Source organism: Aedes aegypti, chromosome 1 (genome assembly GCF_002204515.2).
Source record: "Aedes aegypti strain LVP_AGWG chromosome 1, AaegL5.0 Primary Assembly, whole genome shotgun sequence".
Taxonomy (NCBI): Eukaryota; Metazoa; Arthropoda; class Insecta; order Diptera; family Culicidae; genus Aedes; species Aedes aegypti.
In genome coordinates, this window is record NC_035107.1 from 172,731,049 (window position 1) to 172,748,841 (window position 17,793).

General features: G+C 37.9%; 2 protein-coding genes across 5 annotated transcripts in view; one reads left to right on the top strand and one right to left on the bottom strand.

Moving 5' to 3' along the window:
- LOC5569388 overlaps window positions 1–16,526 on the top strand; it is a 356,577-nt gene extending 340,051 nt beyond the window's left edge. For all 3 annotated transcript variants that reach the window (XM_021853571.1, XM_021853574.1, XM_001658408.2), the window contains 2 exons: window positions 13,528–14,915; window positions 14,979–16,526. In XM_021853571.1, coding sequence (XP_021709263.1) covers window positions 13,528–14,915; window positions 14,979–15,187 — 1,597 coding nt within the window. In that variant the 3' untranslated portion in view covers window positions 15,188–16,526. The remainder of the gene's footprint in view (window positions 1–13,527; window positions 14,916–14,978) is intronic.
- The window catches only part of LOC5569385 (autophagy-related protein 16-1), a 372,239-nt gene that overhangs the window by 263,562 nt on the left and 90,884 nt on the right, over window positions 1–17,793 (bottom strand). The window lies entirely within an intron of this gene.

The window sequence follows — 17,793 nt, forward strand, 5'->3', positions numbered from 1 at the left end:
AATACGGCTTCCAATATAATTTTTATTTACATTTTCTCTTAGGCTGGCCAAAACCGGGGCTTTTACCCTATTTGAATTCTTCGTGAAAGGAACCTATGCCCAAATTTCAGCAGTCACCTTATAGCGCGAATGTTTAAAAACAAGTGCACTGAGCTTAAAAGGTTGCTTCCAAGAAAATAGTGCTAGCACACTTTTACGATATGCACCTTTTTCCGTAATCAACTGTCAACTCTATTACCTTCCCACTTTCAATACAAATACCAATCGTTAAAGCTTGCGCAGAACAGTACAATAAATTTCAAAGCTATTGACCAAAGGCTTCCCCACTGTTTGCTCTGAACCGAAGAGTCCCATTACACAGTTGCGACTTTCAACAAGTCATCCGTTTACCTTGCTATCGTCGTGCGCAGTTAAGAGTTCCATAAACACATAACAGCACCCAACTATTACCGTAGTGGTTTAGCTATTTGTGGAACAAGTAGAACAAATCAAAACTCATCAACGGCTACCGGTGCTGGTTTCGCTGCTGTTTGCTAAAACTTATTTGCCTTCAGCATCGGTAGCCACGGATGGAGTCGTGCCGATTGGATTGGAATACAACTATGAGGCTGGAGGCGGCCACGAAACAAAAAAATATTGAGTTTAGTGACGAAGAGTGATTTAAGAACGACAAGGATTTCAGAAAAAATGGCTGTAGATATATGTATAACAATAAAGTGTGTTTTACCTACAGATACTAGAGCCAAACATCATGTCAAATTGAAAATACGATAGATCACAGCAGATGGAAACATTCGTTAACCCTTATCATTTTGGAACAACACTTGAAAGATTAAAATAATTTGATTAAATTTGGTTAACAATTTTGGGAGAAAAGCCACGGAACAAGCATGGAAAACCTCTGTTACCGAATACGAACTCAAAAATGACAAATTCAGCAAATGCAGCTCTCAGCTAACAACTGTGGAAATGTACTTAGAATACTATGCTGAGAAGCAGGTTCTGTCTCAATAGGGTTGTAATGCCAAGAAGGAGAAGTGGCTATTGAATAGGTTCTGAACGTCTATAAATTCCAGAGGAAATAAATAATAAGCAGTTACGAATCAATAGATTTCAGTTGCCATCTTGGAATCACCATCGAATTCTCAGAACCATTTCAATTTAGGGATTTTCACAAAAATCATTTAGTTGGCTCCTTATATTTGCAGGGATTTCCTCTAAAAAATGATAGAAACGAACTACTTATAACATGTATAAATTCGCATTCCAGAAACTCCAGAACAATTTGAAGTGTTTATGTCGAGATAATTGGAGAAACTTTTTGCAAAAGATTTTTTTGTTGGTAAATTATAAAGGGTTAATACATACAACATTTCTGGGATAATTGATAGACAATTCCTTGCAGAAATCGAAGAATATGTGGCAGAACTTGTCAAAGATTTTTCAATGAGATGCCTGGCCGAGTTTCACAAGAGATTAATGATTGTACTCGTGGCAAAATCCTGAATAATTGGAACAAATAATAAGAATTGAATTCATGAAAAATGGGTTAAATGCTTACTTAAAAGTTAAAAAAATTCGTCAGGAAAAAATTCTAGTGTAGGTCACGATTTTTTTTTAAAATAAAGATTCTGATAGAATCTCTGATTTATATGCAACAGAATCTTAAGTGTAAATTTCTTAAGCGTCTTGAAGAAGTTTTCGACAAAGTTTAAAAAACAATATTTCTTTGCAAAATTTCCTTCAGAGGTTCAAAAATCAATACCAATGTTCCGCTTAATACATCTTGGTTTTCCTCTAACAATTGAGTTGTTCAGTGATAAAAAAAGTTATATTTATTGTTTCTTGATCAAATGAGCACATTTTCCGGAATTAATTTCATTTATTTAGTTAACATCTAAACAGATAACACTGAATCAACAATTTCACGCCACAATACTCGGTTCGTGGCCGTATTTTTCCATCCTCGGTTCTGCCCCACGCTCGCCTAATCGATGCGCACTTGATCCGCCCACCTAACTCGCTGCGCTCCACGCCTTCTTGTACCAACTGGATCCGAAGTGAACACATCTTTGCAGGGTTGCTGTCCGGCATTCTTGCAGCATGCCCTGCTCATCGTATCCTTCTAGCTTTGGCCACCTTCTGGATACTGGGTTCACCGTAGAGTTGGGCGAGCTCGTGGTTCATCCATCGCCGCCACACACCGCCAAAGATTGTCCTAAGCACCCTAGCATGTAATTTGTCTAGGCCGCATTCACCACCAGTCCAACTTTCGCTGCCTCGCGGTTCAAGCGGGTATACAGGTCTGCCACTTTTTCAAATATTCAGCCGACAATGTCCATATCATCTGCGAAGCAAACAAATTGACTGAATCTAGTAAAAATCTTCCCGGGAAAGCTGTTCTCGTCCATTTTCCTAAATATAACCTAATATTATTGCTCTTCAATATCTTAATTTATAATGGCTTATTTAAACATTTGTAGCTTGGGTAGAAATTATTAAAAGCCATGGATAAAGAAAATTTTAATACTCAAAGTACAGAATATATTTAAATTATTAAAGCTACTATTATTAATCTGATCTGACTATTCTGAAGACAACTGTATTCAACGATTTACAGTCTCAAAAACATTTTAATTCAAATAATGACAGCTCGTTCCGTAGAAGAAATTTGCCAAGAATGATTAAACGAAAAAAAAAGTGATTTCCATATTAATTTCAAACATGTTCCAAAAACAGTTTTGGGGCACGGAAAATTTTAAAACTTTGGGTTCTGATTCAATTTTTAACATAGAGCCAGAATATGTAAAGATCTGGATACCACTGAACTTCTCAATTCTCTCAGAAAAACTTCCAATATTTTTTCCACATATCACCCAAGAGAAATGATATAATCCACCGGAAATTTCGGCACAATTTCCACCTGAATATCTACAAAAATATCGCTTGAAGTCCTTCAATTTACCCCATAACACACTTTAGGTCCAGTTCTTATATTTATGTTTCTCTCCAGGTAAAAAAAACACTTAAATCTGCAAATCAAGTACTGTATTGTTACCAAAAATCTAGACATTACATATGCTTTTCAATTTGATTTAATGGACTAAATAAAGTGAAATTTTGCGAAAAAGTTACACCGATTCTCGGTGAGAAATGTAGTCACGACTTTCAATTCACTAGACAAGCGTGTTACGAACTACGCCACGAGAGGAGCCATGAACGCAAAAGGCAACCTGATTTAGATTTCAACTGAATATCTGGTTTTTATTTTGTAAAGCGAACTTCTTTCTGAAGAATTAAATGTATATCCAACACATGCTAGGCACGTATAAGTAACATCAATACCAGGCTCTTTGCAATATTATGCTGAGGATTAATAACAATGTAACTGCTTCTAGAACACTGAAGGACTCAAGAAATATCTCAAGTAAAATCGAGTAATCGGAGTATGAGAAGCTAAAGATAAAAAAATTCATAAATTTTGCAACAAATTAATATATTTTTTCCACGAGAGTTTATTTCATAATAAAAAAAAATTTCGACCAAAAAACTCCCATGGTTTTTCAAACAAATTATTCAATTATTATGGTTTTATTATCCAATTCGCAATTGAACATTATTACAACAGATCGGTGATAAATGCTTATGAATAGAATTAATATGCACAGAAAAGCTAAATCCAATCACAACAATAAAAATAACTTTAACAGGAAAATAATTTAGGCTAGAGAAATTAAGTTTTCCATGTCGATTTCCAGTCATCGAAAAACGGCTACGACTCGCCTGCATCAACTTAACTAGAACGAGGCCACTGTGTCTCGAATTCCAATCTTGGCACTGCCGATAGGTTATCTTATGTAAGATCTGTTTCAGGGCTAATAATCCTGACTAATTTAGTCGGTACCAGAAGGCCGCTTCTCTACCAAATAACTGGGCTTATCTTGCAACGGCCAGCAGACGCCAAGCTATTCTAGTACATGATACCATTTAGAGAGAATGCTCCCCTCGCCGAAAACCTCGCCTAATCAATTGAACTGGTTTCTGAAATTGAGCTCATTTACTCAATTTCAAAAGCTGCAAGACTTGAAAGCTTCGATGTGAACCCACATCTGCGGTCGATTTCTATGGTATCTTTCTATCGTAGTCAGACTTCACAAAATCGCTATTCCCGGCACGAAAGATGCACAGGCGATTCCGGCTCTTGATACGATCCTTCTAAGTGGAGACCTGCACAAGCATACCACCGTAACTGTAAACGGCGATATCTGCTTACCTTCCTCCCGTGCATAGAGAAGCGCACAAGCTGATTCACTTGTTAAATATTTATTTAAGCAATCAATTTAAATTACCTTTCTCGGGGTTCTTCCGTAGTCCAGATCAGATCATCTAGTCTAGTCCAAACCACTTCGCGTTTCTTGCTTCCTTCGCTCACCCACAACATTCCTCAAAAATGGCATTGAAGCGTATCTTGAACGATTCGCGAAGCTCATTCTAACCGCAGATGTGGTTCTACCAAACTTGTGTAAATTTATCTGAAACTTATCTTCTAGCGTCGCCTTTTCGATGCCATTTGCGGGCCAACTAGTTCCAACGAGAGAAAATCAGCACCTTTTTCTACTGCGCCGACAGACACATGCAGGTTTAATCTAATTTATTAGCTTAAGCCATATGTGCAAGTGCTCTCGGCAAGAAAGAAAGGGGGAAACGATAGATTTCTCTTCCAGAAGTTTGCGCTCACGTATGGACTAATCAATAAAATTAACATTCTATCAATGGGTGCTCAATTTTACGGAGAATTGCGCACTCCCCCGTCTGCGCTCTGTTCCATTCATATAGGAGTCTCGCGCTCTTTTCATTTCCATCTATAAAAAGAAGATTTAATTTGTCAGACTGACTGGGTCCAATAGGTAGGGAAACTCCTGATTAGCATTTGTGATTCAGTTCCAGGAAAAAGGAATCAGACAACGCGGCCGAACATTTGAACCGGAAAATTTAGTGCTGCTGGAATTGCAAAATTAACATACAATGTTAATGTTATGATAATACCGACCGTCGCCTCATCCGACAGACCCCGTCTCAATAGCGAACGGGTCTGGGAAACACGGCCAACGACTTTGTTGTAGCTCGACTTTGATTTAAGGAGAGGCGTCAATTTGTCCTGGTACAAACTTCCAGTGCGGACAGTGCAACAGCTTTCCTTAATGAGATTCAACTCCTATGTCGCATCATGTCATGTTTGCAATGGAGGGACACTTGAGTTCCAGAGCACTTTATTTATCGCGCTGCAGTAAGAGAGAATCCAAAGCAAAAAACAGCATTTGCTAACGATGATGTTTGCGCATATTTATGAACGAATCTTTTTTATTATTTCCGAGCACCTGTCGGAACAAGGGCACACCCGAGCTGTGAGCTTCACTTTAAATTGCTCTCGAAAACTTATTTCAAACAGCAAACATGCAATGGGAGAAGTTTAGTTCACAAAGAAAGTACATGTGATTTCTCTTTCCATTAATTTCTCAATGTTAGATTTGCTTTCAAATTATTGCTTTGTTCATCTGTTTCATTTCTACAATTTGTTTGAAGAATTATCAGCAAGACTGACACTTCTTTCGACTACATTTATTATCATAAGCCGAACTATTGTTTAGATTTACTTATTTAAAATAAATGCGTGGTCAGGTAGCGTTCTAACCCTCGACTCTACTAGCATACAAAGACGAGTACAACAACAAAATCTATACTATTCGATATACCTACTGGTTCACGATTTTTAATTTCTTTTGAAACATTCTATCAAAACAAGTTGACATTCAGTTCAGTAAAATTTCGATTCGTCCCAACAAAATATTGAGCCCATCTCTGCAAAGCAGCAACTCTTAATGAAGTCTTTAGTGATTTAAACAAGCGGCAGACCGCGAACCGACATGTTGCTTCACAGTAACTGCAACAATCTACGTCGCGATCTGCTATGTGTTGCAAAGCTACCGCAATTCCTCTTGAGGTAACCACCATGCCAGCGCCCCGGATGGTAAATTAATTTGCAACAATTTAAAATTTATATCTCATTAACAAATGGAGCCTTCGTGTAGTTCCGCTGCTGCTTTTATACACCATCTACACATGGTTCTACTAGGAAGGCGCGTGGTATTTAGTATAGCAGTTTCTCAGCACAGCATCCCTCTATCTTCGTTGAGCTGTTACAGCTCAAACAAGTGGAACGAGCGAAATAAGAGGAAATGAACTGATTGCCTCTTTAGCTTTCTACTGTGAGTTGTAAATCTGTAGCGGCTCGTAGCACTTATTACACAAATTGTAATAAAGTGGACTTACTAAAGACAGCTGCTTCCTAATCCAACAAAAAGCTTTCTATTGCATTGACTGGTTCTTTAAGCTGGTCAACCTAGTGAGTGACATACATTTGATCTGTAGCACTAACAGTAAAAACTAAGCGAATCTAAGCAAATATAATTGAGTAATCAAGGTCTCTGGGGCGCATGACAGCTTGAGCGGCTGTTCAGAAACCAATCTGTGAACTGGAAAGAGAATTGAGTCAATCAGATGTGATTGGAGGTGTTTAACAAGATAAGATGCACACTACAGAAAATAAGCAATTATGTGTTTTAAAAAACAGCTCCTAGCTAACTATTCGTGGTGATCGAACTGAGTAGCATTAAACAGAGTTAATTACTATCCTAAGGAGTAACCGCAAGCAGTTTACGGTATGGTTCAAGTCGAAGCCATGCCGCGAGGCGCCTCTACTCTGTACAATTTGTACACGCCTGTCAGAACATAGTGCCGTTGACGAGGGGAATGTATGTTGACAACCGTAAAATAAAGGATCCCTATGGTGGTTTTGCTGTCGCACATGTACGTCGAAAAGACGTCCATCCTTTCTCGGATGGTATCATCAGAACAAATAATATGACAGCTCTTATGATAACAGTGGGAGCGCAAAAATCGCATCTTCAAGCGCCTTTGGCCAAATCGGTTTGCCGACGTCAATGCCGATAACCGGCGGCGTTCTCCGATGGGACCTTTACACACATTCGTTGATGGACGTTCTGCAAAAGGAAAGAGAGAATTATCACTTGTTCAAATCTCATGATCCTTACCGTAGTGCTGTACACTGCACTGTCACTTAATATCGCATACTTTTTATTGCAATTATAAATAGCAGTGACGAAGCAAAGTGGGAGATCTTCAGTTTTTCCCCATAAATGGAAATTATTTTTAATTGGACTTTCTTTATCGCCCATTGCGAATAGCGTACAAACTTACTCCCGAGGGAGCACTTGATGGCTAGTCAGCTTAGTTTGAGTTGGACACACGGACAGAAATTAATTACATACACTACTTTTGCTCGGGTGTACCAGTAGATGAAGAGTGGAGGCAGCAATGGCAACTCCGGACAGCGGTTAATTGACGATCTATTTTGAAGGAAAAACGGAGGCACCGTTACCAATGGACGTGACCGGTAGTGCATGGTACTGGCTTATAAGCACATGATGCAGATGATAGAAATACTTACACCATCGTCGGGCGGTTTGTATGATAGATTGCCGGCATTGATCGCGATGCAGGCGGCATGAAGTCACCTACGGAGGACGATGACGACTGACCCAAATTGAATCGCATCCATTGGAATCTTTCTACGCGTCGTGTAGTGCGTGGGCGCATCATTATTACTATCCATAGAGAAGCGTGGGAATCATACGACACTTTTCGATCAAAGCATACACTACCCACCATAAGTATGGAATCGGGTACTGTAACACGTAAAAAGTTTGGCACCACCTGAAATTAATGTTATTTCGTAATTTTGAGGTTTCAGATCAATATTTCTGGGATTATCTTTTGATTACTATGGTCGGTGTTCCCTTAGTAGACAGTCCTCTATAGTCGCACTAGTGGCTTTTTACGGCCGTTTTGGTATAAATCGTTTCAAAATATTTTTTGACATGAAGGTCAGAAGATATTTGTCTAAGTACCATTGATGCACAGCATGATTTTGTTCAAAAAATGATCGAAATAATTAGTTTTGCTTAAAATTTGAGCTCCCTTGCGCCTATAGTAAACCTATTGTTCCTATAGTAGCACTGCTTAAAGTAACTATTTTTTATTTAACGAAACTATTGATAAATTAAGAACTTTCTTTACGTCAAGCGAAAGTGTTTGATCCACACTTTTAAGGAAAAATAGAAAAGTTTTGTAAAAATACGGTTCTCATTTGTATTTTGCCAACTGTGGTGCTAGTGCTACTATAGGAATTAGAAATAGTGCTACTATAGGCACATATTTTCCTATAGTGGCACAAGCGATAATGAATACAAACATATGAGTTTTCGTTGTTTTCATATTTTTCCTACAAAACCTAGATAAAAAGCTTTCAGATGATGTATGAATAATGACGCTAGCGTTATTTTCGATTTTATATGAATATTTGTTTTTAGCTATGCGGCTATTGGTACATCGACCCTACTATGATTTTTTTATTTTGATTCCAAAAAACTTTAATCTATGCTTATCTTGAAGGTGCTGCATTACTCAGTATTGCAACGATTTCATGCTTTCGGTGGGTAATGTAGATGAATCCCAAAACATGTGAATGTGTGTCTGATGAGTCGGCAACTATCATCGTATACGATATACATTGTACAATGTACAAAGCTTCGAAACCCACCGATCGAGGATCTTTTTGTAAGGGAAATTTTTTCGACTTTCCAGTGCATATCTTCGCATCTGCCACACGATATACAAGTAAAAATGATCAATCGGCAAAGAAAGCTCTCAGTAATTATCCCAGCTCCCAGTTATTATCAGCATATTTTCTACTAGACTATTCTCTACAATTTATTATAAAAAAAACTGACATTTTTGTATTTCTATCAGTGACCTACTCATGTATTATTCAGCAGAGTCAGCTCTCGGTAATGAGCGAACGAATCACGATTCATTTCTAAAGAGTGACAATTTGTGAACATAAGTCCACACAGAGCATTTTACAAGTGATCCTATCTACCGTTTTGACTCATATTTCGAACACCTAAGGCCAACAGAGATTTCAAATGCATCTATGGGCATAAATTAGCTGATATTTCTAAAAATTTTGATTTCTGTTGGGTGTCTTACTGTTAGTTGTTGGGTGTGCCGATAAAAATAATTATTGAAATTTGTTTAGTATTATTTTAATACAAAGTTATGGAACAACATTTTGATTCAAATGCCAAACACTGTGTTCAATCTGTCTCATATTCCGAACACTTTGTTTCAAATTGCGAATAACACGAATAAATCATATTCAAATAAATTATTTCGCAAATAAATTCATCTAAGCTAATTCTACTAACCTCAAGCTTGAGTCTCATCATTACTCTGGAGGTGTAAAATATATTAGAAGGCCCTAAAATTGAATTGCAATTAACTGCCATTTTCTGGTAATTTGATAACATATTTCAACGAAAGATTTCAACCAAATCGCCATACAAAATTCGAGAGTTCGGGATATAAGTCTGTTCGGAATTTGAGACAAAACGGAATTTTGTTAATGAGTCGCCTGAGTAAAAGAAAAAAAACTAAAACTCTTATTGCTCAGTGAATACTTAACGGATTTCAAAATATATTTTTGTCAGTATACTGGTCAGTGCTGTAAACATTCGACCCTTTGCGCGACCTTCGTTTCGTTGGCATGGTCAACAGTCATTTTATTTTTCTGCATTCACCACACAACATCAAAGATAGAATGCACATCGAAAAACACAAAAAACTGTCAATTGAATGTCGTCTGACACGATGACATTTGCTTAAATCATAAATTTTGCTCAGAATTCAAACATATTGAATCATAAACAGCATGCATAGTTTGGTCTTGCTTGTTATGTCGAATGTAACACACTTGAACATAGCTTTGATTACCTCTTAACTAAATTTTTTTTCCAAGTTCGTTAAGCTTTGCGTTAAACCGTAAATTGTATACACCACGCTATTCAGAGCCCCAGCATAAGAGGTGCACAATCTCAAATCAAAAGCTACGATTCATTCAAGTGCTATCCTTTGCAAATCTCATAAATAAAGCACCACTGGCCACCCACATAGAGAGCCGGACGGATGCATTGTAAACACTTACTCACAGCAAGGTCATGAACTTGTGAACTAACGCGACCTGCAGCGCATTATGCTCTTCAGAAATTGCATAAGATCCCCTCATGTAGTTTGTTCTGCGTCGGCGGGAACATGCAGTGATTGCATCATTTCCTTGACTTGCTCCGCAAAACAAGCGAACCATCGTTTGAAGATAACAATGATCCTGGTATTATTTGCAATTCTTTATTATTGGAAATGTTCAATTAAGTGCAATTCAGTTGCCCTATTATGCCGGATGAGGTAAACAATTTAGTGCGTTTTGAGGCCCCTAGCAGGAAGATGATCAATCAATTATCTAATAATTATATTTTACATTCATTTGAAACTAATCGTAAAAATCAAAAGTAGACGCAAACAGTTAAATGACAATTAAAAAATTATCAAACTTGTTGTAAACAATCGGAATGATTCAGTATGCCATTTTTTATACATCTTTGAAATACTTTAATCGATTAAAACAAAATTTAAACAAGCATTTTTTCATCCGATTTTTATATTGAATAATATATACTCAATTATTATTATATTTATTATATTATTTTATTTTTATTTTATATTATTTTATTATATATTATTTGAAAGAAGTTTAGGCAAAGCTAGAACCAATGGATGAGTTAAAAAATATCTCTCTGAATCCTATTTATAATCAAAATTCAGAAAAGTCGCCCGCCAAGCGGCTCTGTTCGTGTTGCAACACATAATTGCTGCTGCGCCACCACCGTCGATGGAACACATATGGGCATTCATCGCTGGCATCACGATACGCCCATCTCCGCTAGTACAATAGGAATTCAAGCGGTCTCAAAGGTCGGGTCATGGTATGTTTACTCACATTTTCCCGTTCCATCTTGTTAGCTAATGATAAAGATGGGCTTGGGCTCCAGAGACTAACAGATAGCTATCAAGAACAGCTAAGACCCAGGTCTCCTCTGCTATCTAGCGGTACACGCTACAGTCATCGCTATCGCTGTTTCAATAAAAGGAATGGGGTAAAAATATTCCAATTACCAACCCCAATCATCCCGCAAGGTCGGATCAGACGACTAACGTTGGACTCAATAGCAAAATATCTTTTTGCGATTTGGTTCTCTTATTAGCCTAAAATGGATCACATACAGGCACACCGCTGCTGGTCGGTCAGATCTAGGCAGCTCTAATCGGCACGCCCGATAGCATGCACTCAGTTTAGTTTTCCGTCACTCCATTTTTGACGAGGGTAGAAGAAGATGTTCCCATGGAACACATGACAAGAAAATGTTAATGATATGTATGCACTCTTTTCCGTAGGGTTTTGGATATAGAGAGTCCTAGAAAGAGTAAATATGAACAATTTAGAAAATGAAAAGATTGTTGATATAGGTACTTACTTATTTTTAACAAGTAAATGACAATTTTTAAATCTCTAAAAATTGATTTAACATACTTTTCAGTTAATGTCATAGTAGCAATAATTGGGTTAATTCTACGAGTGGCGTGAGGTGACAATTGTCGGTGTCGTATTTGATTTGCACGGCGAGTCACTTCACTCGAGTCGAGAATTGTCACCTCGCTATACGACACCGACAATTGTCACCTCACGCCACTCGTAGAATAAACCCAAATATCTAAAAATATTACGCCTTGTGCTCTGATATATCGGTAACACCTCCCCCATCTATTTGGCGTTATGACCTAACTGTGACAGAGCCGACTACTCAGCTTGAGCACTTCCACATTATCTGAGAGCTTTCTTTATCAATTGATCATTATATCATGTGTACCGTGGCAAATACGGAGATACTCCGTGTCATCGAAAGTCTACCCGTGGGATTTAAACCTACGGTCCTCAGCTTGATCTTGCTGAATAGCTACCTGTTTACCACTGTGGCTTTTTGGGTCCCATATCCATTACGTTCTGCCATAAATAACCTTTGCTCCAACATCAACGTAATTCATATGAAGCAGTGTGTACGTACGTATGTATGTACGGGTATGTAAATTACAATCACATTTGTTTTTGTATAGCCCTTATACGCATCAAAGAAAGCGTAGAATGCGCAATTTTGAAGCCCAGATGTTTGTAACGATGAATGCTATTATGTTGCAGTAAAATAAGCATCTAGTTATTTATTCTATCAAATGTATGCATGTTACAAAGTAACATGTAACATATAGGTTCAATTTTGTCGTTCGAATAAATTTCTTGTTATTTTCAATTACAAACGGAGCCTCTAATTTGCGAATACTAAAAGGCCAAATATTAGTTAGATTTGAATGTTCAATAAAACAAAGCAACCAATATACGCGTTGTGCATAATACTCCTGTTGAAGAATAGAAAGATTTTGATAAGTAATCATTGCCCTTAAATCTTCGAATCCGACGATCATGACTTTGTAGCAAAGGTTTCATCATGCCTAATTCATCAAATGCAATTGGAGGACTTATTGTCCTACTTTTTTGTCAAACTAACCTAAGAAATAATAGCAACACAATGAAAATCTAAGCTGAAAAAGCGACAAGTAGATCCAATCTGCGGGATTTGAATAACATACATTCAACAGCGCCATGTGTGATACGAAATATTGTATTAGGAAGAGTTGACCCTTTTCCCTGTCTTTCTGCCTGATTCGCATAAGCGCTGGTTGAAGATTGCTATCGATATTGGTCACTACTGTCACCACCAGTTAGGGTAGAAGCACCGGTTTTGGCCATACGCCAGTTGTAGCCATAGTGGATTATACACCGTTTTACATAGCCAATCAACATGAAACCTTTTGTGTGCAGTAGGTCACATTCATATGATAGAGCTACATTCATTTACTTGTCCAAATTGATTCAAAACATAAGAAAAACAATAAATTTTCCTTATAATTTTAGCTCCCATACACCTAATTTGGCCAGGGCACTCCTAATTTGGCCACTCTCATGAGAAATCAATGCAATTGGCCAATTTAGGAACGGAAGTTAAATCTCTGGCCGAAACTGGTTCCGTTGGCCTATATTGACCAACGGGATTATCAAAGCGAAAAAATGGTTTTGGCTCAGTTTTGATATTTTACACATATAATATGGATTGAAAGCTTGCATTTGACATATTTGTTGTAAAAATACGGCTTCCCATTCAGTTTTTATTGACATTTTCTCTTAGGCTGGCCAAAATCGGTGCTTTTACCCTAGTGCTGTAGTTGGGAGACAAAAAAAAAACAAAATCCATGACCGCCACAAAGCAACACACGGTGACCGACGCGGAAGTACAATTTGTTGCAATTTTTATGATTCATTGTTAGCTATCGGAAGGCCAGCATCTCTGGACACGAGCCACCAAGCATGCTGTTACATGCTGCACATTGGACATCACACTAAGCCACTCTAATTAACCATGTATTGTTTTCTCTTATTTTTCGCAGGTCTGCCAACTTTTACCAGTCTACCATGACTTGTGAATTGTCCGATATGGACCGCATAACGCTAGCCGGATCCAGTGCATTCCAAGTTGCTGAGACATCTGACTACCTGGAAAACAACTGTGCCGAGGAGCCAACAAAACTGTGCGAATTCAAACGTATGTCCGGTCGTATCCTAAAGACAGTTGATTCCGTTTACCAGGACGTTGCCAGCGTTGATGAATGCCGTGAACTATGCCTGAGCTCACCATATCGTTGCCACTCGTACGACTACGGAGATACCGGAGATATGGTCTGCCGTCTGTCTCACCACAGCCGTGCCACACTTGCCGACATTCAGGATCCTTACCTAGATGTGCCAGAAGCTGCCACCTATGAACTTTCCTCGTGCTACAATGTTTCGATCGAATGCCGCGCAGGAGATATGATTGCCAAAATCCGAACTTCCAAATTATTTGACGGAAAAGTGTACGCCAAGGGTGCTCCCAACTCCTGCTCTGTCGATGTCAAAAACTCGCTTGAATTTGAGTTGCGCATGGCTTATCAGGACATTGACTGTAACGTTCGCCAAAACGGTCTTGGTCGCTACCTCAATGACGTCGTTATTCAGCATCATGATACCATCGTCACATCTTCCGATTTGGGACTTGCCGTTACTTGCCAATACGATCTTACCAACAAGACAGTTTCCAATGATGTGGATCTGGATGTCACCGGAGATATTGAGCCAGCATTGTCCGAAGAAGTGGTTGTCGATTCACCTAACGTTGTTATGAAGATCACTTCTCGCGATGGATCTGACATGATGCGCACAGCCGAAGTCGGAGATCCCCTTGCTCTGCGATTCGAAATTTTGGACCCACAATCGCCATATGAAATCTTTGTCCGCGAACTGGTTGCTATGGATGGAGTTGATAGCAGCGAAATCACTCTTATTGATGCCCGTGGATGCCCGACCGATCATTTCATTATGGGACCAATCTACAAGAGTGCAAACTCTGGAAAGATCTTGTTATCTCATTTCGATGCATTCAAGTTCCCATCCTCGGAAATGGTTCAGTTCCGTGCTTTAGTCACCCCATGTATGCCAACATGTGAACCTGTACAATGCGACCAAGACGACTTTGCTGCCGGAGAACTGCGCTCAATTGTATCCTACGGACGCAAACGTCGCTCCATCAACGCCACCACAGAAGAACATAGCTTCCGTCGCGAACGTCGCGAAACTACTCATCAGGCTCCTCAAGATGACATGCTGCTTGTCCAATCTATCCAGATTACTGATAAATTTGGGTTTGAAAAACAACAACAAGCTAAACCTAAAATCAGCAACAGTGAAACAGTGTTCGTTGCCTCATCCGATTCTCAAGGAATTTGCGTTAATGGACTTGGTAAGCTAATTATTACGCGTGCAATGTTTTCGTCATTATTAATCATGTCTCATGTTAATATAGGTCTCATTGTTGCCGGAGCCGTTTTCCTTTTGGGACAACTTGCCATTATTGCCATTTGGACCTTTATGTGGCAGCGTCGCAGGAAGCAACGTCAGTTCGAGAGTGCATCGATGGGATCGTCAGTTATGCCCAGCCCCGCAATGGTTGCCAGCCGAGGGGATTCCATGTGCAAACTTTACGACAGTGGCTACGCCGGAAGGCACTTCTAAGACATCTTTTTCCTCCTGCTATACATACAACACATATACCACATAAGGCTGATCTATTCCTACATCCCCATAAACTGCAGATTAATGCCCTTCATGTCGAAACACTTCATTGCACAAAAACATCATCACATATTTCTAGATTCCTTAGAGCACATCCACTTGTTTTAGGATTAGCATATGTTTTTTCCTTATCCAGCTCTAGTAGAGCTGCATGGAAGAAAGTCGAGCAACGGACATGCCATTCAATGGTTCACTTAATTATGTAATGTTCTTCCTAGAACTCCATCTGCTACGGAAAAATGTTTTGACAACTAGTATTGTTGTATGAGAGACGATATTGGAAGATGGATAGTACTAGACCAGTATTCGAAACTCTCACATCCGCGCGCCTTCAGTTTTCCTTAAACGCTAACTTTTGCACCTCTTCGGTAACTCTCCAACATAAAATGCAGGAATCAGTACTCTATGTAGACGGCACTTCTTGAAGATCTACTAATAATTCAATTATCCAACTAAACCTTATGTTTTACATTCCCAAAAGGGAGAATAGGACGACTGGAGTATATAAATGAAATTCGCATGGAACGAATGATTGAGAGTGGAGTGTTTTAAACCGATATAGTATTCTAGCAAAAAAACGAGTTAGCGAGATATAATTGTGTGTTTGAATTTGTTGTTGTGTGAGTGTGAATTAGGTTTAACTAATTTGTCTTGATTGAGGGAAAAATCGAACTCTAACAAAATTATCTTTTTAGCACAATCGATTTATACCCTTTTGTCCTTTTCTCCCGAGTACTAAGCATAGAGAATTGGCGATTTTTTGCTAAAGGCACCTGTAGCTCAGAGTTCAAACAAACGCGAACATTTTGGTTTATTTGAGCTCCATGCACACAAAAATACGGACCAGAAGCGAAAAATCTCTCTCTCTTAGCTCAATTTTAAGCATTTATCATAATTTATTTTTTTTATTCAATAACACCCTACATTTAGAACCTCTCAGTGCAGTTAAACAACACTAGCTAAAAATGTTTCCCACTCTGCTTTGTAATTTATTTTAGAACTGCAGAAGTATATTCATAATAGTTACAAATCGAATGCAATAAGAGATAAATAGAAAAGAATCGAATTCAATATTAGTAATTTACATGAAACTAATCTAACTGACCGTACTTGTAGATTACATAAAACAGAATTAAACAACAGAGACTTCTTTTATTTCACTATTCCAAGCTATTTATTTATAGATTCGTAGCTTACTAACCATTTATCATCAAGCATTAATTGTAACTTCCAGAAGAAAGACACTTGATACAACAAAAATAATAACATTGCGAAAAACCGAGTAAAAGTCAAATATTATCATTTAAAAAAATGAGAGAACGAAAGTTAGTAAAAAGAAACATAATTTAATTTTTACTATTAAGTACACATCAAACGAACGAACTTCCATACGAGATCAACGCGAGAAATGATCACAAAGAGTATAATACATAAAACACATATGCATATGTTTTCTATGTATTCGAAAAACAAGACATAATGTAAAACATTATTTTTATGGATAAAAATAAAATTTGAAAAATTAAAACTTCACCTTTTTAATTATCAAAGAATGTTCTCCTTGATGGGTATCTTCTAATAATAATTGTCTTCAGAGGGGTACCTACAGTACTGAACGAAAAAAAATAGTCAACAATTTGGTGAATTTTCGTGATAAATATGAAAACGATTCCACATAGAAATAATTTTTGAATGAAGATATTTAGAGCAAACTAAGCTAAACTATTGAATTTTGTAAGGCAAATATGTTTAGAAAAAAAACTGCTTATTTTCAAAGCAATTTTCCCAGTATTCTAGTAAATGATGATGATACACACTTTAAAAAAATTACGGATTACGGTGAAATTTCACCGTAATCTCAACAGTTGAAGCTTCGGTGAAAAATCACCGAACAATCTGTAAAATCTTTGAACAAAATCATAAAGAAAAACAAGAAAACGGTTCGGACCGGGGATCGAACTCCCGACCTACCGATTAGGAAGCAGGCTTGCTACCACTAAGCCAGCTTTCAATGCTTGTTTGTGGTGTGCAAAAACAGAAGAAAAAAAAGAAATCTCATGCCTGCCAGAGCAACTGTCACACGATTTCACAGAAGTTCGGTGAAAATAATGCTGTTACCGAACTGATCGTTAGTATTTCACAGAGTTACAGTAAAATTGTTTGTTTCACTGATTTTTTCCGGTAAAATAGTAGATTTCACGGATTTTCTTCGGTAAGACAGTTGATTTCACGGATTTTGTCGGTAAAATTGTAGATTTCACAGGAAAATCTGTATTTTTGTTGTTTACAGTTCAATTTCGGTGATTTATTTCACAGGATACTGCGATTTATTTTAAGTGTGTACAAACCGATACCAATAAATTCTTTCTCAAACCGGCATTAGCATTTTGATAAATCTTAATCTCTTTTTGGAAATAATGCAAAGAAAATGCATCTTGCCGTATTCTCAATTCGTCGTATCGTTTTCATTTCTGTCGTAAACAGTTTCCAGATTCGTCTTAAAACACAACATATCAACGCTATAATAAAATGTTTTACTAGAATAT